Source organism: Mus caroli, unplaced genomic scaffold, assembly GCF_978045245.1.
Source record: "Mus caroli unplaced genomic scaffold, Mus_caroli_1 scaffold_19, whole genome shotgun sequence".
Classification (NCBI taxonomy): domain Eukaryota; kingdom Metazoa; phylum Chordata; class Mammalia; order Rodentia; family Muridae; genus Mus; species Mus caroli.
The window spans coordinates 65,996,314-66,015,001 of NW_028227274.1; the positions used below are offsets into that span (position 1 = coordinate 65,996,314).

At 40.8% G+C, this 18,688-nt stretch overlaps 1 protein-coding gene across 2 annotated transcripts in view; it reads right to left on the reverse strand.

Annotated features, from left to right (window-relative positions):
- Positions 1-18,688, reverse strand: part of Ptpn2 (protein tyrosine phosphatase non-receptor type 2) — a 62,253-nt gene that overhangs the window by 25,099 nt on the left and 18,466 nt on the right. For both annotated transcript variants that reach the window (XM_021151016.3, XM_021151015.3), the window contains exons 3-4: positions 7,081-7,181; positions 1,237-1,335 (exon numbers count right to left, since the gene is read on the reverse strand). In XM_021151016.3, coding sequence (XP_021006675.1) covers positions 1,237-1,335; positions 7,081-7,181 — 200 coding nt within the window. The remainder of the gene's footprint in view (positions 1-1,236; positions 1,336-7,080; positions 7,182-18,688) is intronic.

Here is an 18,688-nt window from a genome sequence, read left to right on the forward strand (position 1 = left end):
GCAAAGGTGTGACCAAAAGGGAGCCGCTACACACGGCTAGTCGAAACGTAAACTGGTCCAGCAACTATGGAATCTGTATGGAAGTTCTACACAAAAGTGAAAATAGACCTACAATGACCCAGCTATATCACTTTTGGGTATCTAACCACAGGACTCCAAGACCAAGGTAGGTCTATCACAGAGAGATTTATACTTTATTGACATTTACCAAGGCACTACTCACAAAACCTAAGTTAAAAATCAAATTCACTTGCCTAACAGCAGAAAAATGAAGAAAATGTGGTATATTTACAGAATGAAAACTTCTAACCAAAACCAGCAAAGTTATGTCATTTGCAGAACTACAGATGCAACTAAGATAAATGTACCAAATGACATATGGCAATCTCAGAAAGAGAAATGGGGCTTGTGTATGTGTGTGTGTTAAGGTATCTATCTACCTATATAAAATCTAGGAGACAGACACGAAAGCAGTATTAGAACTGTCGAGGAGTACAAAAGAGATAAAAGGAGAATGGGAGAAAGGAGAGCTGAAAGTAGGGAATACTCCCAACATATCACCTATACTTATAAAAAATGTGCTTATGTAGCAGAATAAGACATTTATTACTATAAACCTATAAAATGCATTTTTAAAAAACTGCAAAGAGCCGGGCGTGGTGGCACACGCCTTTAATCCCAGCACTTGGGAGGCAGAGGCAGGCGGATTTCTGAGTTCGAGGCCAGCCTGGTCTACAAAGTGAGTTCCAGGACAGCCAGGGCTACACAGAGAAACCCTGTCTCGAAAAACCAAAAAAAAAAAAAAAAAAAAAAAAAAAAAAAAAACTGCAAAGAAATGAAAGGAAAGCAAAGTCTCCATTAGTCCTGTCAGAAATTACCTGGCCACTGGCTGTTAGCCACCACAAGCTAATAAGTGAGCATTCACCAAAGTAAGAAATGTGTGAGATAACGATCACACATCACACACACGGCATAGTCAACCACTAATGTTGAATATTACTCACCAGCCAGGCATGGTAGAACACGTCTTGGATCCTAGCACTAAGGAGGCAGAGACAGGCAGAGCTCTGTGACTTTGAGGCCAGCCTGGTCTACACAGTGAGTGAAGACAGCCAGGGCTGGTTATACTGAGAAACCCTGTCTCCAAAAAACAAAACAAACACACAAACAAGACAGAAAAAAAGAAAAGAAAAGAAAAGAAAAGAAAAGAAAAGAAAAGAAAAGAAAAATACTCACCGATTCTTTTTCTACAGTTCGGTTTAGCATGACAACTGCTTTGGTCTTTTGCTGCCACACCATGAGCCAGAAATGGCAGCATGTGTTAGGAAGTGGGCCCTGTAATGACAGAAGAGCACATGAGGGAGGGGCTGGGGAAGGACAAGGCTGCAACGATGCTACTGGAACACACTGTTATAGCCAGTGCATTAGGGCCTGATGAGTAAATCAAAACTTCAAATGCACTTAAATCCAAAATATAGTGTGCATTCAATAAAACTTTACCTCTATGTAAAGACATTTTATTTACCTTGGCAGGAAAAGAACCATATAGGGCATATGGGAATACCTGGTGTCTTTCAGAGTTAAGAGCTGGATAACTAGGTTCAAATAACAACTATAAAATACAGGTAAGATTTTTGTCCGAAACAGAGCCAGCCTCGTTCACTAGTCTTATTACATCGTTATTATTATTACATAGTTCACTGTCTTATTACATATGGCTTTGCTGTTATTACCAAAGGTGCCTACAGTATAACACCACCTGGCTGTTCGTATTCTAGCTACAAAGGGTGTTAGAAAAGGAAATCTGTCTCTTTCAGTTTCTGTAACAGGCAGGTGATATCTCACAAAGACATCAGGGAACTGTGGGAAATAGGGAAGTTTATTTCATTACTAACCAACCAACAATCCCAAGTCAATACAAAAGAATTTGCAGGAAAAAAAAATATATAACCATGAAAGTACCTGCATATTGGTTTGTTGTGCCTAGTATCATCTGGCAGAATTAAAAGTGAATAATAGTTCATATTACAAAATGCAATGGAGAAAGAAAAATCAAATATATTACTTCCAATTACTTTTATATTTCGCTTAATGATAGCATAGGGATTTTTTAAAAAACATGAGATGAGCTGGGCATGGTGGCGCACACCTTAATCTCAGCACTTGGAAGGCAGAGGCAGGCAGATTTCTGAGTTCGAGGCCAGCCTGGTCTACAGAGTGAGGTCCAGGACAGCCAAGGCTACACAGAGAAACCCTGTCTCCAAAAACCAAAAAAAAAAAACCAAAAAAAAAAAAACAAAAAACAAAAAACCAAAAACCAAAAAAACCAAACCATGAGATGAAAAAGAACGTCCAACTGTGACTTCCTTTCCTTCTTTATGTGGGGCTGGAGATGTAACCGAGGGCCTCACACAAGCTAGGCAAATACTCTACCAACTGACCTTCATCTGCACTGACTGGTTTTGTTTGTCAACTTGACACAAGCTGGAGTTATCAAAGAGAAAGGAGCTTCCCTTGAGGAAATGCCTCCATGAGATCCAGCTGTAGAGCATTTTCCCAATTAGTGATCAAGGTTGGGAGGGCCCATTGTGGGTGGTGTCATCCCTGAGCTGGTGGTCCTGAGTTTCTAAGAAAGCAAGCTGAGCAAGGCAGTAAGCAGCTCACCTCCATGGCCTCTGCTTCAGCTCCTGTCTCCAGTTTCCTGCCCTCTGTGAGTTCCTGTCCTGACTTCCTTTGGTGATGAACAGCAATGTGGACGTGTAAGCTGAATAAACCCTTTCCTTCCCAACTTGCTTCTTGGTCACGATGTCTGTGCAGGAATACAAACCCTGACTAAGACAGAATCCTTAATAATTCTGAGTGAAGGCTGAAACAGAACTAAGTTCCACTGTGTAACTGTAACATGTAACCAACTTCCAGTGTCATGTGGCAGACAAGACCACAGCTACACCACACCCCAACTAGGAGGTAAATCATCTTTAGGGCAGATTATTTCTTGGTGTCTAGCCAATCGCTTAGATGGATAAACTCTGGGGTTGACCTGTAAAAAGCTAGTAATCTGAGAAACGTCCCCCTTATATTAAAGGATACTATTCTCTCCATCCAATGTACACTATCTACTTACAATATAAAGCATACAGTAAGGTGAACCAACAACATCTTCTCTACCAAAAAGAACACTGAGAAAATCCCCAGTAAAATAAATGCCTTTTTCTTTCATCTTAAAAAAAAAATTATGGGGAGGCTGGAGAGATGGCTCCGTGGTTAAGAGCACTGACTGTTCTTCCAGAGATCCTGAGTTCAAATCCCAGCAACCACATGGTGGCTCACAACCATCTATAATGAGATCTGATGCCCTCTTCTGGTGTGTCTGAAGACAGCTACAGTGTACTGTGTACACAGTGTAGTAAATCTTTGGGCCAGAGTGAGCAGGGACTGAGCAAGCAGAGTTGACCGGAGCGAGCAGAGGTCCTAAAAACAATTCCCAACAACGACATGAAGGCTCACAACCATCTGTATTAAAATAAAAAAATCTTTAAAAAAAAACCATGAAGCAACTCAGGAGGGAGTCCTCTGTGTGCACATGAATACATCATTTCTAATACTGCTTTTAAAGACTAACCAATAAACATGCAACAGCTGTTACAGTATAAAGAATAAAGGATTTTAAGAAGACAAGAATTTTTCGTGTATCAGTTCTTTCACAAACTAGCAATGCTACCATTTTTTTTTTTTTTTTGCTACCAATTTTTTAAACTGTAAAATGGACATGATATACCAAGGGGCTGATTAGGAAAAGAAATTCTAAAACTCAGGGGAAAGAGAACTAATCTAATAAGCAACAAGGACTATCACTGTAGTAACAAACACTAAATGTTGCAGGTTTTCTCTGTGACCAAGTAACATGCTATGCACAAGTACAACTGAGATGTAGTCTCAGCCCTACAAGGTGCACACAGAAGGGCATCACTACCACCAAATGCACAATCCTCAGGCCTTATGTTGTAAGGAAACCTGAGGATTTACAGTCTAGCCAAAGGAAGGCGAGTCTGGCAGAGCGGTGATAGGAAGGACAGGGGTAGTTATGGTCACTCTGCATGTCCTAAGCAAAAGGTGAGGCACACGAAGAACCAGGGCACACAGTAGATTGGGGGGGGGGGGGTATCACAGTAGCAAACCATGTCTGAAGAGCTGGTGCAAGGAAACATCTTAGAATGCTGCACCGATGTGTGTGGAACTGAGCAACTCAAAAGGCCAGGGTATAAAACTGGAAAAAGTACACCAGAATACAGAAAGGAAATCAGGAAAAAAACAAAAACCAAAGCAACAACAACAAAAACAAACAAATAAAAAAAAATCTAGAGACAAGCTGCTACATTCTCACAGAGTCCTGTCTATCAGGATTCATGAGAACAGTCCAACAGGGATAACTGAGTTAAAAACCATGGAATTGTTCATCAGGAATTTTTTCATATGAGATATAGATGCTTATAAAAGGATCATTAGCCCAGGTGGCAGCCTATGACTTTAATCTCTGGACTCCAAGAAACAGAGGCAGGCAGATCTCTGAGTTGGAGACCAGTCTGATCTACAGAACAAGTTCCAAGACAGCTAGAGTTACACAGAGAAACCCTGTCTCGGAAAACCAAAAAAGAAAAACAAAAGAAAGGCCTGTCTGTAGGGACTGAGTAAAAGGAAAAAGAACAATGATCTGGAGGGAAAGGGCAAGAGAAGGAATAGCTGTATTACGGTTTAGGTGTGAAAGGCTCCACCTGGGGCAGGCCTGATGTCATCTCATGGATGCTTGGGAGGGCTCTGGCCTAATCAAAGATTAATCTGTTGGTAGATTAGTGTACCAGGACTAGGAGGTGGTACCTAAGAGGGGAAGCAGGGCACAAGAATAAATGCCCTTGTCATGTAGCTCTTTCTCTCTGCGTCCACACTGCCACAATATTCTGCCTCACCTTAGCCTTAAAGCTGACCTTGAGTTATATCTCTGGAAATTTGAGGCCAAATAAATGATTTTTCCTTTTCAGTTTCCCTTTCGGTATTTGTCATAGCAACGAGAGCCTAACTTCACACATGCCTTTCCACATGCTCACACTCATTCTCAGTACAAAGTCCATTTTATTTTGAATATAGATTTCTTGAATTTTTTTGAAATCCTAAATGATCATGACTATACATAAGATAAATTTCACTCACTATAAAACAGCAAATTAAAGTTTATACTCCCCATTCCCATTAAGGACGGCTACTAAAAGGTATGTGTATGATTCATCATTCAACCCATGCCAGCCCTCTTGTGAAACTGAGGTTGGAATAAACACATGTAGAATTTCTCAGGTCAGTTTCTCAAACACATTGTGACCACTGAGTATTATAACTCTCCCTGCAATGAACGATTGTCTGTTCAGGAATTAGTCTCAGTATAGGTGAATTACTTCTCCATATTCTGGATGTAACTACAGTACCACTGCAGGCAAATCTATTTCATAATGCTGCACCTAGCTGCATGCACACTAGCAATGCAGAGTGGCAGTTGGGATGTTCCTGCTGATTCTGCTGCATCTCAAGTGTGTGCCCAGCCGGAAGCAACTCATCGCTCTTATCTGGATGAGCAAAGGAGTCACCAGAAAGGACTCACAGACACTCCCTCTCCTAGGTGTAAACTACCTTCAGAAAGTGACTGTAGCAGGAAGGTTAGGGGCAGGGGCAGGACAAGATCTGAGGAGAGGAAAGAAGGCAGCCTGAGGGGAAAGCAGCTGAGTCCTTGGCGGAGGCTCCGTGACTGGGCCCACTTTATGCTATGGATAAACACAGCATCTTTGCAAATGTATATTCTCTAGCTTTCTTTAAAAAAAAAAAAGATTTATTTATTTTTATTTATATGAGTACACTATAGCTGTCTTCAGACACACCAGAAGAGGGCATCAGATCTCATTACAGATGGTTGTGAGTCACCAAGTGGTTGCTGGGAATTGAACTCAGGACCTCTGGAAGAGCAATCAGTGCTCTTAAACGTTGAGCCATCTCTCCAGCCCTATTCTCTAGCTTTCTTTTGTCCTATGAATTCTGAATTAATATCCTTAACAAGGTTTACACCTGACTGTTTCTCCTTCCTTTTAGTCATAGGAAACTTCAAGTGAAACAATGTTTCTCTAGCAGAGAAAATTCTAATGGCTCACAGGTACATTAGGCTGAACTTAAAAAAACAATTACTTCACACTTTTCTCAGTCCTTCAAATAGCAGGTTGCATTAATCTCTTGGCTTTTTAAAAATCTCAAACATGTAAGAACAATTTCTTCTCTTCCAGAGGACCAGAGTTCGATTCCTAGCACCCATGTTGTACAGCTCACAACAGCCTGTAATTCCAGTTCTAAGGGCCACTTCTTTTTGGCCTCTGTGGACACCCTGTACACATGTATATATAAATATACACACAGAGACACATAATAATCAAATACAATTTAAAACTCTCAAATATCTTGTTACACTTCTGAACATCTTTGACTGGGAAATGTGACAGTGCCAGTTGCTGTTTAGCCTCTTACTGGATAAAGAGAAAGCTATGATCTCAGAATGGAACCTAGTTCCTGCACTGTGGAGGCTGCTGTGAGGAGCCACTGGGGAGGAGGAGAAAAGGCAGCCAAGCAGCAGTGTACAAATGTCTAGGCTCTGCAGATGGTCCGACCCTATCCTCAGCATGCATGGCTATACTCTCTGAAAGTATATTCATAGGGGAGAGAAGGATAGAAAAGGGCTTCCAGGGCCTCTCTAGTTCTTCATCACAAATTAGGGGACGAGAATTCAAATCCATGTTAGATACAGTCAATTTACCTGAAGAGAACTGCACCAAGACATTTCAAAAAACTTTCCTCCATTGAAAATAGTAACATTAGAAACAATTTTACTTTTTATCAATATGTTCGAAATCTGAAAACTATGACATTTGCAAAACTGATTTCAGAATCAGAAAACTAAAAGATAGCATGTCATTTGCATTTGTCCAGACCCATGTTTAGCCGTGTCTGAAACACAGCAGCCCCTCCACCTCTGCTCAGCACCACACCACTTGCCTGTGTTAAGATGTAACTTCTTTGTGCCTCTTCTATGTCAACTAAGCTGGCATTAATATAATCATTTTCAGTACTTTGCAGTTTAACACGACTGTGATCATCTGAAAGTAGAGAATGATAAATCATAACTGTCATTTCAACTTTTCATACTTTTTATTTGATTTTAATATTTTAAGGAAGTTATAGATGATAGGAGAAATAAAGAAAACATAAATTAATACCAAAGGAGAGTTGAGACATGTCCTAAATGACCTATTTCTATGTTTAAAATAAGGAAGTGAGAATGTAACCCTGTTACTGGGTGTTGGAAAAGAAGTGCTTCTGTTTGCACTCTACCTACAGTAACCTGAGACACTGCCCAGCCTGTGCAGTAAAGTGAAGACACTTACCTTCCCAGAAGTGAAACGTCATCTCAAGTCTCAGTGCCCAGGGACTGAGGAAAACCATAACTGCAAAACCATAACTGGGCTCAAACTGAGAACAGACTCTTCATTTCTTGGTAGCATGCATACAAGTATATTTAAATAATTCTTAACACGGAGAAGCTAAAATAACCGGATCACCCAAATTGTATTCTTTACAAGAGTACCGGAAACACTTCATTACTTACGACTATGTTAACAGGTTAGACACATTTCTACATTTTAAAAATAAGATTTTCAGATTTAGAATTTATGCTAATTTTAACATCTAAAATATAACATCTTGTATCATTTAGATGAGAAAAAAAAAAAGATGAGGAGCATGTAAGCACTTATCCCCAAGATGAACTTTAATTAAGAATCTTAAACATAAAAAAAAAAAGACACAAGCATAAACTAAGTTACTAACAGAATGTATGATGTTCAACTTCAGAGAATATATTTTGTGATAAACTTCTCCTTTCAAAGAAATCTATACTAAATAGTCACTCTCTTTCCACTGTCTCTTGGCTTTTTCTTTTTTAAGCTAGGGCCTCATGTAGCCCAGGCTGGCCCATAACTGAATATGCAGCAAAGAATGATCTTAAAATCCTAATCTTCTTACTACTACCTCTCCTCACAGCTTAGGCTACTCCTAACCTCACCACTCCCTTTTCTTTTTTAATTTTTTTTCTTTCTCCCCCTTCCCCACACCTTTTTGTGGTAGACCAAGCAGGCCTCAAACTCATAGATCTACCTGACTCTACCTCCTGGAATGCTGGGATTAAAGGTGTGTGCTATTTTAACTAGCTTTTGGGCAACCACTTTTAAATCAAAATCCAAACAACTATAACAAAACAAAACCCCAAACTGTCTAAACTATTTATTATAGTTTGAAGGTAATTGGTCCCCCTAGGCCCACAGGGATTGGCCCTATTAGAAGGCTGAAGTAGGTGTGGCCTTGTTGGAGGAAGGTGACAATCAGTGTGGCATACAGTCACCTTCTGCTGCTATGGATCAAGATGTAGAACTCTCAGCTTCTTCACCAGCACCAAGTCTGCCTGCATGCCACCATGTTCCTTTCCCACCATGATGATAACAGACTAAGCCTCTGAAACTGTAAGGTTGCCCCAATTAAACATTTTCCATTATATAAGAGTTGCCTTGCCATGGTCATGGTGTGTCTCCACCGCAATAAGACCCAAAGACACTATTTAGTTTCCATATGAATTTATCTCAGCTGCTCCTGTTGGACTGAACAGAAGGCCTCTGTAAATACTACATGTCACTTGCCAACAGGAAAACTATGATCTTGCTATAGTAAATCACATATATTAATTAGTCTTTGGGGAAAGATGATGTCAACAAGCACTTTTTAAAAAGTTTTTTTTAATTGTTTTCTTAACAGCTTAGTCATCTTATAATTGACACACTGTACAAGATACTGGACAGCTTCCTATTAAACAAAATAAAGACCATTATATTTCCTGGATAACACACCAACAGAAGAATGCAAACTCTTAGAAAAAGCAATACAACCACAAAAATGTAAATTCCACAACAGTATCCTGCAAAGGGATGCATTCCCTCACGTTGCAATCACAGGAAGAATACAAACCAAAAGACACACACACACAAATCATACAGTCTTTTGACCAACACACCTCAAGATGTTAGGCCCCACACAGGGTGCTAGGAATTCAGTTTGCCTGCATAATGCCTTCCCAGACCAAGGCAGGGTTTAGACTAGAAAAAAGCTAGCAGTTTAAGCAGTGGTCTCTGTTCCTGGAATTCAGATATTTTCTTTCAGTCTTTAACCCAAAGCTTTACAGTAATCACACCCAATGAGTAATAGCACAGTGCAGTGCACTGGCTACTAGGTGAAAGTCACCCAAGGCCCTGTGCAACTACAGGGCCTTGCATCACTGTCTAACAAGTTATCAAGTCAGCAAAGGAAAACTGCATTCTATGGGGTTTAGAAAACAAGTTTTAAAGTTTTGTTAGCAGACGAAAATAGAAAACAGTAAGTAATCTTTAGGAAAACATAATAGGTTTTTAGAAATTAGCACAGCTGGTTACAAAATTTATATGTTCTTATCAGGAAATCAAACTCTCAGATATACAGCAATGTCATTATTTAGTTCTATGAAAAAGACTGTGAGAGCAGAGCATGGTGCACACACTGTTAACATCAGCCCTCCAGAGGCAGAAGCAGATGGTCCTTTTCAGTGTCTATATCTAGGCCAGCCTGGTCTACATAGTGAATTCCAGACCTTTGATACATAAGACCCTGTATCAAAATATAGACACACACACACACACACACACACACACACACACACACACACACACAAACTTTTATTCAAAAGAGATTCTAAAGAGAAAACCAGACAGTTTTTGGTGTTAATTAATATACACCACCTTGAAATATCTAACAAAGAGCATACATTTCAGGAAGTGAAATTCCCACCAAAACCTTGCGAAACTGTGACTTCACAACTTCCAATTCTCAACAAAAACAAAGGGCCCTGGCATTCACTTACCAGGCAGGAATCGCTTACACATCTCAGTCTGAATAAACATGCAGGTTCCCTCCCAACCCGGGAGTTAACTGCTTCCTTTCCCTGATCCAGTAGTGTTAGCTGATCCCAAATCTGTGGACTGTTTGAAGTTTCTTTTAAAGATTTATTTTTTTCACTACATATATGTGTATGGGTGTGTGAGTCGTGTGTGGGTGTGGGTGCTTTTAAAGGCCAAAAAGGGCTTCCCTGTAAGCTGACAGATGTAGATGCCGGGAACTTGAGTCCTTTCCCTTCCTGCTCTCTGGAGCCCTGACTTGTTTATTTCTAACAAGGAAACATTTGACTTCACAGTTACAATTAAAAAAGGGCAGAAAATCACATGCTTTCTGCTCTTCCACCTTTTCCCTCCAGCCTCTCTAAAGTGAGATCACCAAAGGCACCTGAGCTCACAGTACTTGCTCAGCCTTCTGTGGCTCATTCATATTCTCTCCCCCCCCCCCACCCCCACCCCGCCTTCCTGAGCCCCTGCCCATCCATCTTTTAAAAGATAAAGGAAGGGGAAGGTAAGAAACCACTTTTCCACAGGAATCACACTTCTCCACTTCTAACAGTACCAGCAGCAGTAGCACTGTAAGGAACACACTTTATTATTCTGTAGGATATTATTTGTTCTTAATTGTTATCATTGAGTGAATTGATGAATTATGAAATTTAATATCTAACAATAGTAACTAAAACACTGGATTAAAAATTAAGCCCACCCACTTCTGACGAAGTCTCTGCCTCCCACTCTCAGTGTCTTCTGGGAAATTGTCTCAGCTCTCAAGAAATGACTTGCTCAGCCTGTGGCTAACGCACACAGAAGCTTCCTCTTTCAACATTCACAATAAACTGAAAAGGACAAGAGCCCAGGAGATTTCCCCATTCATCACTGTCTTATATGCCTCTGCTACTGCAGAGTGTCACGTGTCACACAGAGGGCAAGGTTCTTGTTCATCACGGCAGAAACCAATCATGAACTCACAAGTCGAGCAAAGACAGGACAATTCTATTAAGATAGCATTACTGGTTATTTTTCCTCCTTACATTTTCCTAATCTCTACTTGGGGTACTTTCCTGATAAGAACTCAGCACATCACATAATATAATTATAATTATATCAACAGTGTTCAACTCCAAAAACAGATAGAATAAATATAATTTTTTCATAAACCGAGCAAGGAGTCCTACACAAAGACAGAACTAAATCTAAGTCCCATAACCACTATCATTTTAATGAAGAAATATAAATCTTAGCACATATGGAAGTCTAAACTCTTCACCTGCTTACTTACAATTAAAAAAAAAAACCTATAAATAGCTTCTCACTGACCATACAATCAACTTGAACTAGCAGAAAGCATTGTTTAGTGATTATGATATGCCAGACACATCTTACTAGGCTGTCACCGCCTCAATCCTCATAACTTTATAAAGCAGATGGTACACTATCATGCCCTTTTTGCTGCCATCAGGTAGTAATGCCATCATTCTTTTCATACTAAAGGGATTTAAACTAAAGGATTTCAATCACACAGAAGAGTTCACAGCTACAGACTACTGGACAATCCCAATCACACTGTGAGATCAGACTTAGAAGAGGAATCAGGAAGTTCTAGATAGAGTTTCCATAAGGTCATGTTCAATCATTAGCACCCTAATTCCATGTATTGACCTCACTAGGGCCTATAAATAAGGTAATTCCATTATTCTGAGCTAGAATCCTAGTGCTTAGGATGTGGTTCAATAGTGCTGGCCTAGAACACCAGAGGACTGGGCTTTAACTTCCTAGTCCCTCCTAACCAGAATGGTAACAGATAGGCCTGTCATCCCAGCAAGAATACCACAAGTTCAAAATCATCCCAGCCTCAGCAACTCCTGACCAATGTGAGACTCTGTCTTAAACCCACAATTATTGCAGTCTATGTGTTTGTATTAAACAAAATCATATCCAATTAATTTAATACTAGGTTCAATGTAATACTAGGTTCCACTCTTAGAAGCCACATACTTGCAATCACACCCCATGTTAAGCAGACTGTTGCAAAAGAAAACAGAGCACATGAAGGAAACGACAGATGGAGCGGCTTGACTACTCAAAAAGACTCAGCCTTAACATTCCAATGACAACTACAAATTCTCTGACATTCCTATTTTATCTAAAAGATTTTAGTAATTTGAAAATTCTGCTTCATTCATCTTCCCCCAAATTCTAAATACAGGTAGTTCTGGAGGGCACCCCATGCATCCCCACTCAGAGCTCTCTCCATGTGCACTGTGGCTGCACCATCCAGTCCAAGTTCTCCAGCAGAGCTTCCAGATAATGAACTGCGGCTTCTACACGGGCCTGCTCAAAATGCTACCATAGGACAAGATTCTCAGTCACTTAGCAGGGAAGGAACATTCCCTCAGGCCCTGAACTCATTATGATTTGCCTTTTTAAATGGAGTTCTTGGTAGTCAGGAACCATTATGTTCCTCACTGACTCCTACCTCTCTGGATTATGCTACCCAGGACCAACTTCAACCGGCTATTATGGTGTAGTATAGAACTATTACATCATCAAAGGTACTGTGTGCGATTTCACACTGAGTCCCATTCCTCTCACCCCTACCTCTAACTCCATCACTAAACACAGTCTCCACTACTGACACTTTATTATTTCAAGAATGGCATAGGTTGGGTGCAGTAGCACACACCTATAGTCCTAGCACTTGAAGGACAGAGTCAGGTCAATCTCTATGAGCCAGGCTGGTGATCCACACAGCAAATTCTAGGACAACCAACTATTTAGAAGAAGTAGAAGAAAAAAAAAAAAAAGTCAGCTGGACACAGGCCTTTAATCTCAGCACTGCAGAGGCACAGACAGGTGGATCTCTGAGTTTGATGCCAGTCAGGTCTACAGAGTGAGTTTTAGGGCAACACAGAGAAACCCTACCTTGAAAAAAAAAAGTTAAATAGAGGCTGGTAAATAGCTACTATTTAAAGTGCTCACCATGAAAGCCTGACAGTCTGAGTTTACAGAACCAAGTCCCAAAAATTGTCCTTTGACTTCCTCTGTTGTGCCATGACACATATAAATCCACAGACAATAATAAAAGCTTTTAAATTATATATAAAAATATAGTTATGTAATCTCCTGACACTCTCAATCTAAGTTCTTTGAGATCTACCCAAGTGTGTGTATCAATGGTTTGTTTAGCAATATCCAACAATATAAATTTACTAATCACCTATTACTGAAAGGCATTTGGGTTGTTCCCAATTTAAGATCACTTGAGCTTAAATTGCAAATAAAGCTGTTATGAACATTCATTTACACAGCTGTGTACGAATAGGATTTTCATTTCTCTGAGATGCTAAAAAAATCTATTTGCTAGGTCACAGAAGTATAAATTCAGGTTTGTGAAAAATAGTCATATCACCGTATGGTGCCATATGCTTTTAATCCCAGCTATTGGGAGGCAGAGGCAGGCAAACCTCTGAGTTCAAGGCCAGCCTAGCCTACAAAGAGAACCCCTGACCTGGGAGATTTCGGGGATATAGCTATACCATTGCTATCAGCTTGATTAGCCTCTATCAAGCTCCTCTGCAGCCCTGAGGTAGTATGCCCTCTGCTTAGTAAGTATGTACTAATATTTCTAATAGCTAATGATGTTTTTCATGTTCACATTTATCTGCCTTCTGTATTCATACCTTCTGTCCATTTTCTTTCTAGTCTGCCTATTTCAAATATATATTCCCTAGTCAGTCTGCTGATCTCATTCTCCAAAACTTTAAAATGTTCATTTATACCTTTTATTTTGAGAGGAGGTCTCACTATGTATTTGCAGTTTGTCTGGAACTCCCTATGTAATCAGGCTGGCTGTGAACTCATAGCATTCCCCTGCCCTCGCTGCCCAAGAGTTGAATTGAAAGCATACATTACCATTCAGTAACTCAGCTTTATTTTTCTGAACAAAGTCGTTCTCTCTGAAGCCCAGATGAATCTAGGACTCACAGCCTTCTCCTGCCCTGGTCTCCCAAGTACTAGAATTATAAGTAGGACACACACACACACATCTATTACAATTCACTAATTTTAGAAACTGTATATAACTTATGCTTTTGGTGTCTTCCTAAGACATCTTCAACAGCCTTCAATACTGAATTTTTTCCTGTTCATTTCTTCTGGACAATTACTATCGTCCCTTTGTATTTAAGTATTTATTTATTCAATCGGTAATAAAATCTGTACTTTCTAGAAATTTGAGACATTCAAATTCCCCCTTCTTTCTCCCTTTTATTTGTTTAGTTTTGTTTTGGAGACAGGGTCTTACTCTGTAGCTCTGGCTAGCCTTTGACATCTGCCTGTCTGTCTCCTTAGAGCTGTCATTAAAGGCATGTGCCATCATATCCAGCCCCTTTTCTGTGAGCCAGAGTCTGGCAGTGTTGTTCAAGCTGCCGTTCAGCTCACAATTCTGCTTTTGACTCCTGAGTGCTGGGAACACAAGCTTTTGTCACTACATCTGTCTAAGGGATTACATATTGTTCCATTCCCAGAGATCAGCCACTCATCCAAGGAACCATGTTTCCTTGTTGTAAAGAATGAACTTGAACAACTAAAGCTAAGTATGCCCGGTGACAACAGAACATAATTAATTGCTCTTAAGACTTCTCAATTACGTTGGAGACATGGCTCAGTGGTTAAGAACATGTCCTCTTGCAGGGAACATGAATTTAATTCTCAGTATTCACATTGGGCAGCTTACAACAGCCTATAACTCTAGCCTCAGATGCATCAACCCTCTGGCTCCCCAGAGGATGCTTACCCGTATGTACACATGCCCACACATCCCAACACAAATGCATGCACATATATATAAAAGTAAAAATGTTAAAAAAGGGCTGGTGAGATGGCTCAGTGGGTAAGAGCACCCGACTGCTCTTCCGAAGGTCCAGAGTTCAAATCCCAGCAACCACATGGTGGCTCACAACCATCCGTAACAAGGTCTGGCGCCCTCTTCTGGAGTGTCTGAAGACAGCTACAGTGTACTTTACATATAATAAATAAATAAATCTTTAAAAAAAAAAAAGTAAAGGGCTGGAGATGGCTCAGCGGTTAAGAGCGCTGACTGCTCTTCTGAAGGTCGAAAGTTCAAATCCCAGCAACCACATGATGGTTCACAACCATCTGTAATGAGATCTGATGCCCTCTTCTGGGGTATCTGAAGACAGCTACAGTGTACTTACATATAATAAATAAATAAATTTAAAAAAAAGTCTCAGTAAAAAAGGCTAATAAACATATGGATATGGCTGCCAAAATTCAAACATGTCTTTATAACTGGGCAAGCACTCAACCTCTGAACTATACATTCCCAGCCTTTTCTACATATCAGTCAGTACTCACTGAGAATCAGGTCCTAACATACAAGAACACAGCAATTCTAATCTAATAGTACAGGGCTCACTCTTAGCTCAATTGTCACACAAGGTCGTTCCTTTTAGGACATTATCACCTTTACATGACTTTTAAGCCCCCCACCCCCACCCCAAGGGCTGTCAGATTGAATTATTCAGTGAGTGAGAAGTGTAAGTATAGTAAGGGTTTTTTGCTTGGTTGGTTTTTGAGACAAGGTCTCTTTGTGTCTATCTCTGGCTGTCCTGGAACCTGCTGTAGACCAGGCTAGCCTTGAACTCACAGAGCCCTGAACTCAAAAGATCTACGCCTCTTCCTCCTGAGTACTGGGATTAAAGGCATTTATCATGGCGGTGTAATGGTGTTTTCAATTACTCCCTCTTTTTTTTTTTTTTTTTTTTTTTTTTGAGACAGGGTTTCTCTGTCTAGCCCTGGCTGTCCTGGAACTCAATCTGTAGACCAGGCTGGCCTCGAACTCAGAAATCCACCTGTCTCTCCCTCCCGAGTGCTGGGATTAAAGGCATGCGCCACCACTGCCCGGCAATTACTCCCTTTTGTATTCTACTATCCATAAATAGCAAAAGAAAATTGGAATACCCTAGCTGTGAATGAATGAAAAAATGGAAGCTAATGTATAAATTTTTAATGAAATAGTTAACAAATACCAAAAGAACAAGAAAAGGTTCCCACAACTTTCCAAAAATGTGGGCAAAGAAATCTATGCCAACATGCCACAGACAGTTGCACATCCATGTATACTACTATGAACTATTCACAACAGCTAGGAAATGAAACCAACTTAGAAGTCCTCAGCCCAGTATTTGACATCTGGCACCCAAACAGCTCCTTACTGGGAATGGAAACTTCATTCTGGGAAGGGTGAGGAGGAAGGCTGCACTTGATAGAGAATCAAGAGATAAAGGGGGCGTGGGAGAGGGGGCAGGGGGGCGGGGTTTGAAACAAATGGAGGCAAATAACGGTGAGAGACAATGAGGTAGACCTGTACTTCCTAGTCACTTAGGAAGTTGAGGCAAGAATATCTAAAGTTTAAGACCTGTTTCCTGCCTAGGCCTACAGGCTGGCTCAAGGGCCAGCCTATGCAACTGACGCTGCCTCAAAAGACAAATAGTACAGAAGGGATGGAGGTGTAACAGAATGGTTAGCATTTGTCTAACATGCACCTAGTCTTTGCTTCAATCCCCTAAACCACAAAAAGCATAAACCAGCTGTTTCCAGGTCTCTGCTGAGGCTTTCCACGTACTTAGAAATGTTCTCTAGAAAGTACCTGCAAGGAATGTGCATTCTGCATGAGTAAACACAGTAAGGAACGTAGTGGGAACAGTGCACTGTCTATAAAACTAGAACCCAAGCCAGGTGTGGTGGCACACGCCTTTAATCCCAGCACTTGGGAGGCAGAGGCAGGCGGATTTCTGAGTTCGAGGCCAGCCTGGTCTACAAAGTGAGTTCCAAGACAGCCAGGACTATACAGAGAAACCCTGTCTTTAAAACAAAACAAAACAAAACAAACAATGACTTGAGAACTTAAAGCACTAAACTAAAATTTCATCTGTATTTTTATTTTTTTTTTTATTTTTTTTTTTTTTTGGTTTTTCGAGACAGGGTTTCTCTGTGTAGCCCTGGCTGTCCTGGCACTCACTTTGTAGACCAGGCTGGCCTCGAACTCAGAAATCCGCCTGCCTCTGCCTCCCGAGTGCTGGGATTAAAGGCGTGCGCCACCACGCCCAGCTTCATCTGTATTTTTAAAGTTTCATTTTGATAAGGAAAATAAAAAACTTTTTTAGATATATGACTATTTTGACTGCATGTATGCTATGTATGCCACGTGTGTGCCTGGTACCAATGGATATCAGCAGAGGGCATCAGATCCCCTGAAACTAGAGTTAGAGACAGTATATGAGCAACCTGTAAATGCTGGGAACTGAGCCCAGGTCCTCTGCAAGAGCACACACTCTTACACACTAAGCCATCTCTCCCCCAAAAGCTTCTATTTTTCATTTCTTGCATTTGAAGTATTCATCAATGACATGGCTAATCTGAGAATTCTTTGGTATCATCCTTAATCATGACATGAGTACAAGTTAGCACTTAGTCAAGTTTTCCCTTTTGGTTAGTCCTGCAGAGGCTTACTCACTTCCCTAGCTTCTAATCATCACCCCTAATGAGGCTCATTCTGTGCTCAGCAAACCTGACACACATCACAGGTGGATGAGTCACACATAAGGATAGGCTTGCTACTACTGTGTCAATCCATTTTGCTAGGATAAGGGCAATCTTCAGCACCTCTGGCAATGCAGACTTAATATTTAGTACACTTCCAGCAGCAATACCTTCATAGGCTATGGAGGGTTAAGTAAGAAGCTAATCTTGAATAAATTCACATTTCTACCCCTCATGAGATTCAGTGATAGGCAAGAGATAAATCAACTTCTTTATAATACTGTGTCCACCATGAGCACACCGGATCTTAGCACTTTGGAGGCAGAAGGAGGAGGATCAAGGCAAACTTGGGGAGACCCTTTTCTCAAAAAGCCAAAAATAAGGCTAGCTGAGGTGGCTTACAACTGTAACCCCAGCATTTGGGAAGCTGAGGCAGGAAGAGTTGCCACAACTGAGATCAGCTTAGGATACAGTATGAAACTTATCACGAAAAAGGTCCTTTGCTGAAAGGACCCTGATATAGCTGTCTCTGGTGAGGCTATGCCAATGCCTGGCAAATACAGAAGTGGATGCTCACAGTCATCTATTGGATGGAACACAGAGCCCCCAATGGAGGAGTTAGAGAAAGTACCCAAGGAGCTGAAAGGGATCTGCAACCCTATAGGTGGAACAACATTATGAACTAACCAGTACCCACCGGAGCTCATGTCTCTAGCTGCATATGTAGCAGAAGATGGCCTAGTCGGCCATCATTGGGAAGAGAGGCCCCTTGGTCCTGCAAACTTTATATGCCTCAGTACAGGGGAATGCCAGGGCCAAGAAGTGGGAGTGGGTAGGTAGGGGAGTGGGGGAGGAGGTTATGGGGGACTTTCCAGATAGCATTTGAAATGTAAATGAAGAAAATATCTAATAAAAAATTGGAGGAAAAGAAAAAAAAAAGGTCCATGGTGCTGGAGAGACAACATGCTTCGGCAGTTAAGAATTATCTGCTGCTGGGCAGTGGTGGCACACGCCTTTAATCCCAGCACTTGGGAGGCAGAGGCAGGCAGATTTCTGAGTTTGAGGCC